General features: G+C 37.7%; 1 protein-coding gene across 6 annotated transcripts in view; it reads left to right on the forward strand.

Moving 5' to 3' along the window:
- Positions 1-15,451, forward strand: part of ATP8A1 (ATPase phospholipid transporting 8A1) — a 236,182-nt gene that overhangs the window by 95,052 nt on the left and 125,679 nt on the right. For all 6 annotated transcript variants that reach the window (XM_036852631.1, XM_036852633.1, XM_036852630.1 and 3 more), the window contains 5 exons: positions 62-134; positions 2,300-2,405; positions 3,999-4,081; positions 8,400-8,449; positions 12,742-12,811. In XM_036852631.1, the coding sequence (XP_036708526.1) occupies positions 62-134; positions 2,300-2,405; positions 3,999-4,081; positions 8,400-8,449; positions 12,742-12,811 (382 nt within the window). The remainder of the gene's footprint in view (positions 1-61; positions 135-2,299; positions 2,406-3,998; positions 4,082-8,399; positions 8,450-12,741; positions 12,812-15,451) is intronic.

Consider the following 15,451-nt stretch of genomic DNA (forward strand, 5'->3'; position numbering starts at 1 on the left):
CAAACAGATCAGTGGGCTTGTATAAATGAACCAAGTTTGCTCCATTTTTTTTCCGCTTTAGGCAGAGCTCACAGTTTGGAGATGAAAAAACATTTAGTGATTCATCATTGCTGGAAAACCTCCAAAATAATCATGTAAGCAACATAATACTATTATCTTTTCATTAATAAATGAAAACTAATGAGTGTTTCTCTGAATTATCTTCCATGTTTAAATATTCCTTTTTTTAGTTTCATGATCATTTCTAATAATTAGCAAAATCTATTATCTCTAAATTCTTTTTACTTGGCCAACATGAATTCATGGTTGTTAGAAATTTAGTTTTACCAATTGTCATTAATCAACATTCTGTTTTTTAAAAATATTATATATTAATTCTAGAACTCTATTTGTATGAAACGACTCATTGTTAACAATTTCAAAACATCTATAGAAATGAATTTCCTGCTCAGAATTATAGGCCGGTGCTAAATCTATACAATAAGAACTTCGGACATCTGCCACCCAATGTGAACATTCCACTTACGAAGTTACCGATACTTAACGAAAATTCCATCCGATCAAATGATATGGTCTCCTAAGTTTAAACCTCCAATTTTTTCTCACAATCACTTCAAGCTCAGTGTGTCAGAACTTGAACTCATGCTCATCACCCCAAAACCTAGTCCATTCCTAGCACTGATGCACTTACCACCTCTGCCCCTGGGCAGGGCCCTAGCAATGTGTTCATGTGGTTATTTTTGCCTTCAACAAAGCATGAACTTCCAGATGAACAAAATCTAGACCTAGGCCCACCTCTTCCCTCTTGTGTTCTCAGGTTCAGTAAATTGCACCATCAACTAACTGTCTTATTACTCATTCTAGGAACTTAGGGTTGCTTTTGATACCTCCTTCCCCTCCATCTTCAGATCTGTAATGAGTCACTAAGCCCTTGTCAATATGACTTTCTGTAATATATCCTAAATGTCTTCTTCACTTCATTCTCACTTTCTCTACCCCAGTCCAGACTACTGGTATCCTCCAGGTAAATTAACAGCAGCCTCCTAACCATTCTCCTTGTTTCCGTTTTTACCCCCCCTTGTTGCACATGGCAGCTGGAATGATGCAAATGTAAATCAAGTCCCATCACTCTCCTGTTTAAAACCATGCCAGAGGGCTTCCCTCTCAACTTACAAAGTTACATGGTCCAGCCCCTGCCTAAGTCATCAGCCTCGCTTGGAGCTACCCTTCCTTTCTTTCTCCTCAGGCTACACTGGCTTTCTTTTATTTTCTCAAACACACTTCATTCTTTCTTCCTTTAGGACCTTTTCAGTCATGTGTGATTCCTGCTTGATGGGAAACTGTGCTCAGTTCTTCATGAGGCTAAAACTTCAGCAGCTTAAAGATCACATTGTCATGAGAACAACCACAGACTGGCCTATATCATATTATATGATATTTGCACATTCTATCCTTTGTAGCCCTTTTCACACTATAAATAAATAATACTAGTGTACTATTTATCTATGTTCTGTTTTCCCCACTAGTCAAAGCTTCACATATCAGGGACCTTGTCTGTTTTGTCTGCTCTTCGAGGCTTAACACAGTTTTTTTTTTTTCAAATAATTTTCTGATTTACCTTTCCAGTCATTTCACTTTTTTGGTCCAAGAGCATAGAGGAATATTTTTCCTATATTAATTCGAATGACATTTTTCTTCTTCAGGAACCAGACAAGAAGATGTTTAATTTTAAAAATCTGACTGCTTTCTTGCAGAAAGGATCTTGTCTTCCTCAGGCCATGAGAGTCCATTGTACAAAGGACTTCTCAATCAATCCTTTTTTATTTAGTAAAACGTGTATCAGGTTAAGGTTGCCATTTTTGCAAAAGGAGAGGACAAACCTTACAGAGGAATCCCCTGCCATCGTCACCCCAACCCAAAGTAGTGGAACCACAGTAAGAGTAGATGCCTAAAATTTAGATCTGATCAGGAATTAGAACCAGGTAAATGAACAATTTTAGAATTTCTCTCCTGTCCTTAATAACAAGATTCAACCATATCTGCGTTTTTCGCTATACTGTTTCTATTTAACAAGACAAAGTGGTCTTATATAAATGTTTAGAAAAGGAATGAGAGAGTGCAAGAATGAATGATTTTAGTTAAAAATATTTTTTCTTCATAATAGTTGTTGGCTTCTTGACTTCCACACCTTCAATATTTAACAGCTGCACTCTTAGTAAATATGCATGAAGTAGTATTACTATCATTAGTGTCAAATGTTTAAACGAAAATGGCTAAATTATGTGTTTATTTCTTACAGCCAACTGCACCTATAATATGTGAATTTCTTACAATGATGGCAGTTTGTCACACAGCAGTACCAGAGTGGGAAGGTGATAAGATTATTTACCAGGCAGCATCTCCAGGTACAAATGAAGCAATTGTGATGTATTTCTTGGTGGAAAATTGTTCTGAAATTTGAGATTGTTCAGAAAAATTTAATTTGAAGAAGTAAAATAAACAAGTTATGTTTTTCAGATTACAAATTTTATTTACTAATTTGATAAACCTTGGCTTTCAAAATTAAATATATATATATTTAAAAATATATAACTGTGTAACATTTGTTATATGACATAAATTACATGGAAATTTGAATACAACTCACACAAGTAAAAAAAATGGTACTTTATATATACACAGTAAATTCTCCCTTCTTTATAAATAACTAAGAATAAACTGTTAGTCATAAACTGTTTTTGCACATAAGCAGACAGGAAAAGGAAGATCTGTTTGCTTAAATAGTGCGCATTTTAGAATACCAATTTTGCTTTCTTCTCTTGGAAATGATGATCAGGGAGTTCGTTGTGTATTTATTTGGATGAGAAAAGTTTTACACATTTGAAGGGATTCCATAAAATATGTATTAGCACAGTTATCATTATTTAATACTTAGGCTTATTTTCAATGAAAAATTGGGTAAATAGTCAATTTGATGATTGTAAGATTTCAGGAAAGAATGAACACACTTTGGGGAACTTTTTTAATTAGTGTTTTAAACTGTATTATAAACCAGCACCTGTGACCTTGTAGAATGTACCAAATTCCTAAAAACCATAAGATACATCTCATATCATTAAGATAGAGACTATGTGAATGTTTTATCCCACACCCTTCCCTCAGAAACAAGAAGGTCTGATGTAGCAGGGTGATGTAAGTAAATAATATATAATACAACAAAGCATCAGTTCATTTATATCCATTTAAATTGACCCCTCAACATTAATAGTATTAGTTTTTCTACATTAAACATTTTAGGAGGAAAAGGATAAAACTTAAGAAGACAATTTCGTGCCATTCATTTTTTCCAGTTTTATTAAGAAATAATTGACATATATCACTGTATCCCTAGTACTTATTTATCTTATAACTGGAAATTTGTACCTTTCGATCACCTTTCTCCAGTTCCCCCTTCTCCCACCCTCCATCTCTGGTAACCACATCTGATCTCTTTTTCTATGAGTTTGGGGTTTGTTTTCTTTTTTTTTTCCCTTTAGATCTCACATATAAGTGAGATCATACAGTATTTTTCTCTCTCTGTCTGGCTTGCTTCACTTAGCATAATGCCTTCATGTCTATCCCATGTTGTTGGCAAATGTAGGATTTCCTCTTTTTTTTATGCGTCATTCATTTTGAGAAAAGTTTTCTAGAGAATATGCTGGACCAAGGGGTATATTTAATTATCCTTCTTAGGTATGTTTGGCTAACAGTGAGACTTAATCTTCAGAAATGTGACTCTGGGGTCTATACGTGTCTCAGTTTCTTAAGATCATTCTACTCATTCCTTTGGCATTGTCATATAATTTTAAAAGAAGTGGATTTCAGTAAAAGGAGCCAGAATAAAAAGAATTTTAATTCTTTTTAAAATTAAGCAGAAAATTGGATTGCAGTAATGTCTTTCGTATTTGGCGTAATTTTTTTTCACTGTATGTTTGCTTTGTCCTGTTTTCCTAAAACAGATGAAGGAGCCTTGGTCAGAGCAGCCAAGCAACTGAATTTTGTTTTCACTGGAAGAACACCTGACTCAGTGATTATAGATTCAGTAAGTTATTTATTTTTAAGTCTGTTTTTTATCAAAGTAATACATATGCATAGCTTCAAAGGTAAAATAGTACCATAAAAGCTCAAAATAGAATAGAGGTTCCCAACTCTAGTTCCCCTCTCCAGAAGCAAAAACTTTCTATTCTTTTAGCTATTTCTTCGGACATTTACACGTCTTATATATATTTTTTAATGTTTGATGAATGATATATGTTTTGATTCTTCAATTTTAGACATATCTACTGACTTTCTATTCAATTATATTAAATGAGGAGTTATTTCTCTTGACTCACCATCCCTTCCCAATAGTATTATAATTATATTACAATATTTGGTTAAACAAGTATTTGGACCCAGATTTTTAAATGGGCAAAAGACTTGAACAAACATTTCACAAAAGAAGATATACAGATGGCCAGTGAGCACGTGAAAACACATCATCAGTCATCAGGGAAATGCAAATTAAAGTCTCAATGAGATACTACTGCATACCCACCAAAAAAGGTAAAATTAAAAATATTGGCAGCACCGAATGTGAACGAAAATGCAGAGCAAGTAGATCACCTGTTTTTGCTAGTAGACGTGTAAGATGGTACAATCCCTTTGGAAATCCTTTTAGAGTTTTCCAACACAGGTAAACATGTACCCAGCCCAGCAGTTGCACTCATACTTAACCAGGAGAAGTGAAAGCATATGTCCACAGAGAGATGTGTCATGGAATGTTCATAGCAGCTGCATTCAGAGTAGCCAAAAACTAGAAACAAATCAAATATCCATTACTAGGCAAATGGATGAACAAATTGTAATATACAATGGAATAGCTAAACAATAGAAAAGAGTAAAATATCGATTCATCAACAGCCTTAATAAATCTCAGAAACATTATACTGGAAAAAAAAAAAAAGTCAGACACAGAGGAATGCATACTCTTTTTTTTTTTTTAATTTTTGGCTGCGTTGGGTCTTCGTTGCTGCGCACAGGCTTTCTCTAGTTGTGGCGGGTGGGGGCTACTCTTCGTTGTGGTGCACGGGCTTCTCATTGCGGTGGCTTCTCTTGTGGAGCACGGGCTCTAGGCGCCTGGGCTTCAGTAGTTGTGGCCGGTGGGCTTCAGTAGTTGTGGCACATGGGCTCAGTAGTTGTGGCTCGCAGGATCTAGAGCGCAGGCTCAGTAGCTGTGGTGCACGGGCTTAGTTGCTCCGCGACATGTGGTATCTTCCTGAACCAGGGCTCAAACCCGTGTCCCCTGCATTGGCAGGTGGATTCTTAACCACTGCACCACCAGGGAAGTCCCTATTTTCTTTTTTTTAACATTGTCTTTCCAGATACAAAATTATCTCCTGAAAATAAATTTTTTTCTTTATTTTCTGAAGATGAATCTCTTGTCTTTTTTCCAATTGCTTGATTTTCTACCTACTACTAATTGTTCCATACCTTCTTAGTGCACTTTTATTGGTACAGTTACACCAGATAATCTGCCAGTGGGTAGTTGTTTCCCTGAGACATCCCTCCAGAAGTCCTCCATTCTCCTTGGTCTGGGCTAGTTTTGCCTGCTTCTCTGGCACTTGGAATTCCTTTTGATTGTCTCCTGTTTTGGACTTTCTATTTCCTGTAAGTCAAAACTTCTTTCTTAGTAAACTCGCTGGTGTTGATAGAACACATTTTCTGTCAATTTCATCCTATTGAAAAGGTGTTATTAGAGAAGCAGAAGTCACAGTAGTGACAGCCTTCAGTAAACCTAGCTCCTGACTCAGGGCTCCAAGCTGCCCTGGTGGACAGTTCAGTCTTACTCGTGGTTGTCAGGAGGAATCGCTTTCCTGTCTCCCTGGGGACTTTCTTTACCTCTCCTCTGTGTTAGATTTTCTGTTTCCTGAATCCCATATTTTCTTTGTTCTTGGCTTACTCTTGTTATCGTGGAACACATTCTTTATTGGCTCCTTGAGAAAAGGTGCATGGAAAGTTATTTGTTTTTTTGTTTTGTTTTCTTTAGTCCTTTCAAGTCTAAACATTTTTTATCCTATATTTCTACTTAATTGGTAGTCTGGCTGAATGTAGAACTCCAGGGTGGAAATCAGTTTCCTGAAGAATTTTGACTGTTCCTTTGTCTCCTGGCTTCCAGTACACCTAATTGAGAAGTCAGAAGCCACTGTGACTCCTGTCTTTGTGACTTGCCCACCCCTCTCTCTCTGGAAGGTTGTGGGATGTTCTTTGTCCCAAGAGTTCTGAAATTTCATGACAGTGTCCTTAGTGGGAATATTTTAACCCATTGTACTGAGCACTGAGTGGACACTTTTCCATTTGGAAATCACTATCCTTCCATTCTGGAAAATTTTCTTGAATGAGTCTATTCATTTTCCTTCCCTCTTTTTCCTCTGCTCTCTCTTTTTAGAATTCTTAAACACATTTTTTTAACTTTTCTGTCCTGCTCTTCATGTCTTTGCCTTTTTGTTCTACTTTCTGGAAGTTTTCCTCCATTTTATCTTCTCAGACTTCTGTTGATTTTCTTTTCATTTCTGCTATCATGTTTTTAGTTTCTAGAAGCTTTTATTGTTTTTTCAATATTTCTTTATTTTAATAGTACCCTGTTCTTGTTTCACAGGTGTTGTACTTATGTTTCTTCTCTGGGAGGAATAATGATAGTTTTTTGATGTTTTCTTTTTTAAACAATTACAAGCATTTAACAGTTTAAATAAGCATATGGTTTTTACTGGAATATAAAATGGTCTTAAGCTGTCATTGTAGTTGTTTTGATTATTGCAATGGGAAAATGATACTTCACCAAAAATTAAATACCAACTTTCAATGTTCTTTTCCAGAGTTTCCCATTCTCCACTTAGGAGAAAAGAACAGCATTTAATTACTGCAACACTTGCATATGGGATGTATAATAGACTATGCCAGATCTTTGACAAGAGCTTCAAAATGCAGAATAGTAAGGCCAGTCTCCTCCTATGCCACCAAAGAGCAGTACACAGGACATAAATAATAATCACAAAAACTTAACAGTTGTACAAGCCATCTTTTTGTTTCAAACATTTTCTTCATTTGCTTCACGAATGCCATTAAAAAGCATATATTGGAGAGTACAGCAATATTTCCAAAGGTATAAAACACTGCAAAAAGTTTGATGCCACCAGGAAGCCACAGTAATCCAGTTCCAATGAGACAACAGAAAATGCCCGTAGAAAGCATATGACAGACCGGTTCATTCTGGTGTTGAAATGGAGGGAAGAGGCATCCAGGACCTGTCCACCAGCCCCTCATGTCCATCAAGAAACCCAGAGCCTGACACCCCACAGGCCGACACGGATGTTTTCACTTTGAATTCTCTTTCCTCCAAATTGCTCTTATCTGTTTGTTTTGGGTATCTATGATCCATGTTGACAGCTGTCCTTGAATATCTGTTAATCTTTGGTTTTCTCATGGTTAAGAGTGCAGAACTTGAAAGCTGGTTTGGCAGTTCTGAGCATGAGGGTATTTGTCGACATTGGGCTCCACTGTGGGGTGGGCTGGTGGGATTCCTTTGGGAAGTCTCGGTTGTCTGTACCTTTAGGGCTTCTCTTGGGCTTGTGAATTCCCCAGAGATTCATTTTCTGATTTCCACCTGGGAAAGGTCTAGCTGCCCAGAAGGTAAGGGGCCGAGTGGGTTGGGGGCATTGGGGCTTAGCCTCTAGTACAAATGTGATAACAGTGCTGTATCTTCAAGTGTGCCAGTCGACTTCCAGATGAAAGAGCCTCTGTTGTACCCTCTGTAGAGCAAAGCCTCGGTCTTCTGCCAGTATGCAGGAAGAGCCAGTGCCCAGAGCTGCTCTTCTAGTAGCTCTTTCCCAGTCCTCCCATTTTAGGCCCCTCTCTTCCCTGCCAGTTCTAGAGCTACCTGCTGTTCCACTTCCTTGAGCCTCTTAGGGATTATGTGGTACAAATCGTGTTGGTTCCCAGCTTTTCCCGTGGCTACTGCAGGCTTTGAAACTTCTTGTATCTGCCAAGGATGCGTTTCTCACTGATCTGTCATCTGGTTTCCACATTTTTCGTGCTATTTTCTCTTCTCTTATTTTCCTGCCATTGCGAGTTTCTTCCTTAAGTGTTTTTTTTTTTTTTTTGTAGTTTTGATGGGGCTTTGGGAAGGATGCAAATTAAATGTGTATGTTCAATCTTCCATCTTAACTTGAAAAGTTAGTAAGTTCAATTAAAGATGATGTATTTCAGAAGGGACAATTTGTCTGTGTTGACATTTTTTTACATTAAAATTTCATGACTAGGGTTTATTTCCAAGAAGCCAAAGATGCCAACTCTGTGTAATCAAGTTTTCCTTTCCTTCATAGCTGGGGCAGGAAGAAAGATACGAATTGCTCAATGTCTTGGAGTTCACCAGGTAAAACATCTGCTCTGTGGTTTGTATGTATGACATAAGTTTCCTTCCATTTTTATTTAACTAAATTTATTTATACCAAATATTAAATTAAAATCTTCAGTGCAATTTTTGATTGTCATATCTGTAAGTAAATCATAAACAGCACTCTTCAGAGTCTTGTAAGGCATGACTCCTAGAGGCAATATAAAAATATTTCTGAGGGCTTCCCTGGTGGCGCAGCGGTTGCGAATCTGCCTGCTAATGCAGGGGACACGGGTTCGAGCCCTGGTCTGGGAAGATCCCACATGCCGCGGAGCAACTAGGCCCGTGAGCCACAACTACTGAGCCTGCGCGTCTGGAGCCTGTGCTCTGCAACAAGAGAGGCCACGATAGTGAGAGGCCTGTGCACCGCGATGAAGAGTGGCCCCCGCTTGCCGCAACCAGAGAAAGCCCTAGCACAGAAATGAAGACCCAACATAACAATCAATCAATCAATCAATCAATCTTTAAAAAAAAAAAAAAAATATTTTTGAACATAACTGTCTGCATCACAACCGTAGGGGGTATAGGACCAAGACAGTGATCTGGAAACATCGTTATACTTAGAGGTGCCAAGATTTATGTAGCATGAAAATGAATCAGAGTCAGGAACCCACCATTCTAATTATGTGTTCATTATAACATCTAATTGTCTTGGGGATTTCAGAAACCATACCCATCTCTCTGTTAGGTATAAAACCAGTTCCCATGTAGTAGGCAAGGGCAGAAAGCAAAAAGATTATTTTACGTACTTTATTTCTTAAGGTCAAATAAGAGAGGCCTTCCATTATGATCAGTGATATCTCTATGAGTTTTTGGCTCTTTATTCCCACATGACTATGTAGTTTCCCAACTAACCTACATTCTTGGGGCAAAATGGCCTCAGCTACAGACAAGAGGGTCTTTAAAGATTGTGTCCTCATTCAGAGGACACTTAAAAATATCTTCAAGGCCATAACCAGGACGTAATGCTGCTGTTCAAGGAAAGAAGTGTCCACTTTTTTTCTTGAACTTTTTCCTACATAAGGCAAGTCTGTACACTAACTAAAAGAGGCATTTTCTTTTCTGTGCCAACATTTGTTGCTGTCTTGGTTAGGAGTGACCACATGCCAGTGGTTAATATCAAAAGTAATGGGATCTAATTTATTATTTAAACATTGTGGTTTTTTTCACTTGTATGCACTGAAAGGCTCAAAGGAAAATGCATAAGAAGAAGTTGGATGACTAAGTGTCATAGAATATTCTCAAAGTGTATCCCCCATCTTTTCTTTTTCCCACATCAAAGGGACTGTTTTTCCTAAGCCTACTTGTATTATGTCTGTAATATATTGTAAATAGTGTATCAGTTAACATTTGGATATGTTTGTTTATGAACACACACTTAGAAACACTATGTAAGTGGTAAGTGTGTGAAGAAAAATAAAGCAAAGTTAGCAGCTCTTTCAGGATGCTGTGATGGGGGAGGCTTAAGGACAAAAGTGAGAGAAGTGAATGTGTGGGTAATAAAATAATTTCTGAAAGACATGAGCGGTTTAGACTAGGATGATGGTAGAGAAAATAAAGTGAAGTTGATAGAATGCAGATACCCTTTGCAGGGATGTCAGGGGGCCATTGGTATGAATTGGATGCGGCAGGAGAAAAGAGGGGGAGGGGCTAGGGTTCCTGGCATGAGTGACTGGGTAGATGGAGGTACTGTTTACACAAATGGTGGGTACAGGATAGATGCTGAGGATGAGATGTTTGAATCGTTAAGTTTTAGATGCCAGTGAGATATATATACATAGAGATGTCAGGTAGGCAACTGGTTATAGAGGCCCAACACATAGAAGCCTCTGGCTGAAATATAAATTTGGTAGCCATTGGCCTGTAAATGGTATTTAAAGCCATGAACGTGAGTTGGATCTCCTGTATATAAAATAATAGAGTAAGGGAAACAAAAAAGGCTGAAGATTACGAGTAACTCTAAGGGTTGATTAGCAAAGAGGAATTAGCAAAAGAGACTGCTCTGTGATTAGAGAAAGAGAGTGTAAGAGCATAAAGCCAAGGGAAGAGGATAATTTCCAGGAGGGAGTGGTCATCTGTGTCAGAGACTGCTGCAAGGTTAGGTAAGACAAAGCTGAAAGTAGTCGTTGGATTTAGAGATTCAACAACTGGTGAAGAGAGAAGCAAGATGGGAGTGACTGGGGAGTGCAGGGGAGGTGAGTGGGAACTGTGGATGGCAATTGTTTTGAGAAGTTGAGCTGTGAAGGGGAGTAGAGCATTGAAAAGGGATGCGTGTGGCTCAGTGGGGAGGGTTGTTTGGGGTGAGTTTCTCAGGAGAGAGACTAGAGCTGTTTCAGTACTGATGAGAAGGATCCATTCCAGGAGGAGAAGATGCAAGTTCAGGGGAGAGCAGCACAACTTTAGGAGTGAGATGACCAGGAACGCAGGGTGAGAGAAGATTCACAGCACATGTGACAGGGAGGTCTCTGATACGAAAGGAAGTGTTCCTTCCATGGTATCAAGAAACGAGACAGAGGATGGTCCACAGTGGATAAATGTGCAGGTTTTAATGGCAGAAAGAATAGGGATTTCTTGTTGGAGGCTTCCGTCAAGGTGACTGCAAAAATTCTGAGGGTCTGGACTGACAAGGGCACATTGGAGACTTGAGGGATGGAGAGGTGCTTATAGTCCTGTGGGGAAACAGAGAGCAAGCTTATTAGAGAAACGTAGATGACGAGGCAGCATGGAGCACCCAGTGACGTTGGGACCATGTGTTTACTAATCTCTGGCTGGATGACTTTTCTCCAGCAGTGTCCACTTACCCTGATGGACCACAGAAAGGGTTCCTATTCACCCAAGATTTGGGAGTTTTGCCAGCAGAAGAAAAGAGCAAGAAAGTTGATGAGTTTGGGACCATGCCATCAAAGCTGCATTAAGAGAATCATGAATCATGAAGGGCTGAGATAGAATACCTGGATGTGATTACAAAAGGGGCCCAATTAAATGTAGTCCTAAAGCACAGGAATGAAGATCAGAGATATTAATGCAGTGGGGATTAGAGATGGAGAAGGAGAGAACTAATTATTCCTAGACACTTCTGAAGGAAACTCCAGCTGTATGCTATGACACCAAATCTAACTGCTATATTGGACTCATCTCAGTTTTTTAGCCACAGAACGTTATAAGGTAACACAAACAGACGCAGACACTTGAGAAGTCTTTTTTACCCCTGGTTTCTGGAGAGAATGCTTATACACACTTGGTTCCAAGTGAGGCTTATCCTGTGCAATGCCATACCTGTTTACTCTGTTCATTGTTACTTGCAGTCTCTTTGCTAATGCATTAAAAGATGTTGTATGTTTGACTGACAATTTTTATGTCTCTACTGCCAACATAATGTTAAATTGTTTGTGCTCATTAACTAGAGTTTGCAATATAAATTAGGTTTTTTACATGATGCCAGTGGTTTGCTAGTAATCATTGAAAAATGATAGTTGTAAAGGCTTAAGTGGGTTTTTAAAGTTCTAGTGTTTGCCTTTATGTGTGATTGGATGTGTACTTAAAATTGACTTTCTGTTTGAATAAAAAAAAAAAATCCCACAAGGACTCAGAGGCAAAAAATATACAAATCAATTTTCACTGCAAAGTAAAGGAGCTGTTACAGTGGAGGATTACTGGACTGAATGTCAATATTATGACATAGTATGAGTGTGTTTCGTGTTTGGTAATTGCAATCATTGTTGCTTTTGTTGTGGTCATCCATTTACAATGCTTGGTGTCAGTTTATTTATCTCTTGTAAAAATAAAATACAGTGTGTGTGTGTGAAAACAAAAAAGTTATAAAAGTTCATATAGACAAAAAAAAAGACAATTTCTTTGAAGTACAATAAATCAGCCATGTTTGAATATCAAAAAAAATTGATTATCATTTCTCTTTTTAATAATTCATCGAAAAAGATACTGGCTTAAATATTTTTTAAATCTGAAAACATTGAACTAGAACTCTCCTTTATCCTGGTGGATACTAACTCTTGCAGGTTTCTAGGGAGCTATTTTGTAAATTATTCCTCTAGGGAAGCAGATGGTACTCTGGTGCCTTAAAAAACGTAATGTAACTTTCAAAGGACTCAACTATACACCCAGAGGATGGTTTGTGTATGTGGAAGGATCGGCCTCATAATTTGGTCAAATTTATTTTTTCACTGTGAGTATTAAAATATGTGAGACGTGACAAACAAATAGGTGTATCTTCTCACTACGATGACACATTGTGGAAAACCTCTTTCTTTCAGCGCTAGAAAAAGAATGTCAGTGATTGTTCGCACTCCATCCGGGAAGTTACGACTTTACTGCAAAGGAGCCGTAAGTTTTTATTTTTGTCTTTTACAGTTTTGATTTACGATGGTTTATAATGGATACATTAAGCATTCTGCTATGGAAATGTAACACAGATGTTTAGCCTGAAGCTGCTGACGTCCACTTTGGGTAGTGTTTTATAGTAATAGTGTTCAGCCTCTTCTGGTGAAATATGGAATTCCTTCTGGGTAAATTTGGTGCTTTGAAAAAGTTTGGCCTAGGTTATTTATATAATTCAATGTTTGGTACATAATATTTGAAGTTTGTTGTTTAGAAATACGTTAGAAGCCAGTTAAATACAGAAAATATTTTAAAATTGAATTAGAAATGTAGTGACCTATACCAGTTTGAATCTAATTTTTTAAAGGCCGTAGAAATGGGGGGAAAAATGGATCACAGTTACTGCTATAATTTCTTCATGTGGTGATTGCTATTTGTATTGTATTTGCATTGTTTTAATTATAACAGAATTTCTAACTATTGGTTGGCTGTGGTATATTGGCAGGTTATATTGGCAAAATAGTCATTCTAACTGAATTTTTCTAGTTAAAATATGTTTACACTCATGGAAATATAAGAAATCTACTGCCCAGGGCCTTTTTTTTTCTAATTCTTAAAATTAGTTAATATTTCCTTTCTGAATTATCCTTTCCAGGTACCTAGTATAGTTGGAGTAGTCAGGTAACTTACCAACTTGGAACTTTCCAATTTCAACTATAATCACCAATCTTGCTTTATTACATGGAACTTGGAAACTGAACTTACCAAGAAACCCAAGTTTATTATTTGAATTCCTGTTGAGAATGTTTTTCAGTGCCTTGGTTTTAAAGCATTGAAATGTAATTTTTGAATGCCTTGCTTTTAAAGAATTTTGGTAGAATTACTTCATGATGTCTCGTGAATGTAGTTTTAGAATTCCTTTGGTTGTTGATTCAAACATCTAACATTTGTTTGCTGTGTGCATTTTATCTACTAGACTTCCAACTGGATTTGGGGGTTAGGAAGATAAGACTCAAAACTTGTCAGGAGCTTAAGACTACTCAGGGAAATATATATAAAGAGAAGATTAGGATACAATATTAAAATATATTGTAAAGATCTTCCACCTCCCAGTGGTAACATTAAGTGATAAAGTAATAAAGAGAGCCCTTAAGACCTCCCACTTTAAACGGTTTGTATGTGTCCAGTTTAACTACAGTCCACATCCTCTTTTCTTAGTTTTGAGTAATCCAGCTAGAAACTTTGTTTGGGGCATTAAAGCAGTGAATAAAAAATAAAAACATTCGACTTCTTTTTTGAATAATCATGGAGATAGTTTGCATACATTAACTTGCTTATTGCCACTCCCAAATTAGCTATGATATGTGGTTGAATACTAAAAAGGCATAAACATGTAAAACAGCAAGGTGCATTTGAGAACTACATGCAGTTTGGCAGGGAATAGCAGAATGTGAGGTTAGAAAGGTGAGCATGGGTTAAGTCATGGGTTTTTCATGCTCGAGAACTTGTTCTTTCTTTCTGGATCATTCTGATGCCATTTAGAAGGTGATTTAAAGCAGAAAAGAGGTGTATAGAGAGTTAGCAGTTGAAGCTGTTGACTACAGTCCAAGAAAAAGTTGATAAGGATCAAAACCTTACAACAGACAATTGCAGAGAGGATTAAGAGGACAGAGATTTAGGACTTAGTAATTGATTACATGTGGGTGATGAGGGAAAAGATGATCTAGGATTATTATCAGATTTCTGTTTAGCTAACTAAATAGACTAAGTGATACCACTTACTAAGATAAAGGGTTGGGAGCTACATCTGGGCCATAAGGGCAAAGGCACCTGCATTTCACAGGGGAAGATATATGGGGTGCTGATATAGGAGTTAAAAGTGTAGCTGGAAACTAAAAGCAGGGGATTGATGAGATCTCATATGGAGAAAATAATGCATGAAAAGAGAGGAGGGCTAAATGTGAAAAGTAGAGGATCCAGGAAGGACATTGAAATTTGGAGGAAAGCCTGAGGAATCCGTTGATTCCTCAGCAGAGTGAATAATCAACAGTGACAAGTGCAACAGAATACCTTAGTAATGAAAGGCAATTAAGAAGTCTTCAAGAATATTTTCTAGTCAACATGGTATTGTCTGTTCATAGTTTGATGTATCTCCTTTATTCCAAAATCATGGCAGTGATGGATATAGTATAAAGAGAAAACAGAGGTAGACCAAAATAGGAATAGAAAGTCAAGGTGGTACACTGAACTGAAGTCTTGAGCTGAGACGGGTAGGAGTTCCAGGCCCTGGGTTTGGAATCAGGGAGCAACGTCTGGAGTTTGGTTTCTGTGGGACAATGGGCACAAATAGTGCTTTCTATAAAATGCAGATAGGAGCCAGCCTCCCCTCTTTAAAACCTAAGATAGTGGTAAACTTCCTAACCAGGAGAAGAGCTGAGGAAAGCTCGTGCAAGCCCCTACTGGATAGTACAGAAAACCACTAGATTGAAATGCACGTGAAGAAGGAAAGAGCAAGAGCAAAACTTGGAGACACATGAGGAAATCTCATGTCGAAGAGAGAACGAACATGTAAACAACTGGAGCATGAACTCACCCCAGATGAAATCATTTGTGTAAACTGTTCTGTCAGAGGATATTTAGAGCTCA

Source organism: Balaenoptera musculus, chromosome 5 (assembly GCF_009873245.2).
Source record: "Balaenoptera musculus isolate JJ_BM4_2016_0621 chromosome 5, mBalMus1.pri.v3, whole genome shotgun sequence".
NCBI lineage: Eukaryota > Metazoa > Chordata > Mammalia > Artiodactyla > Balaenopteridae > Balaenoptera > Balaenoptera musculus.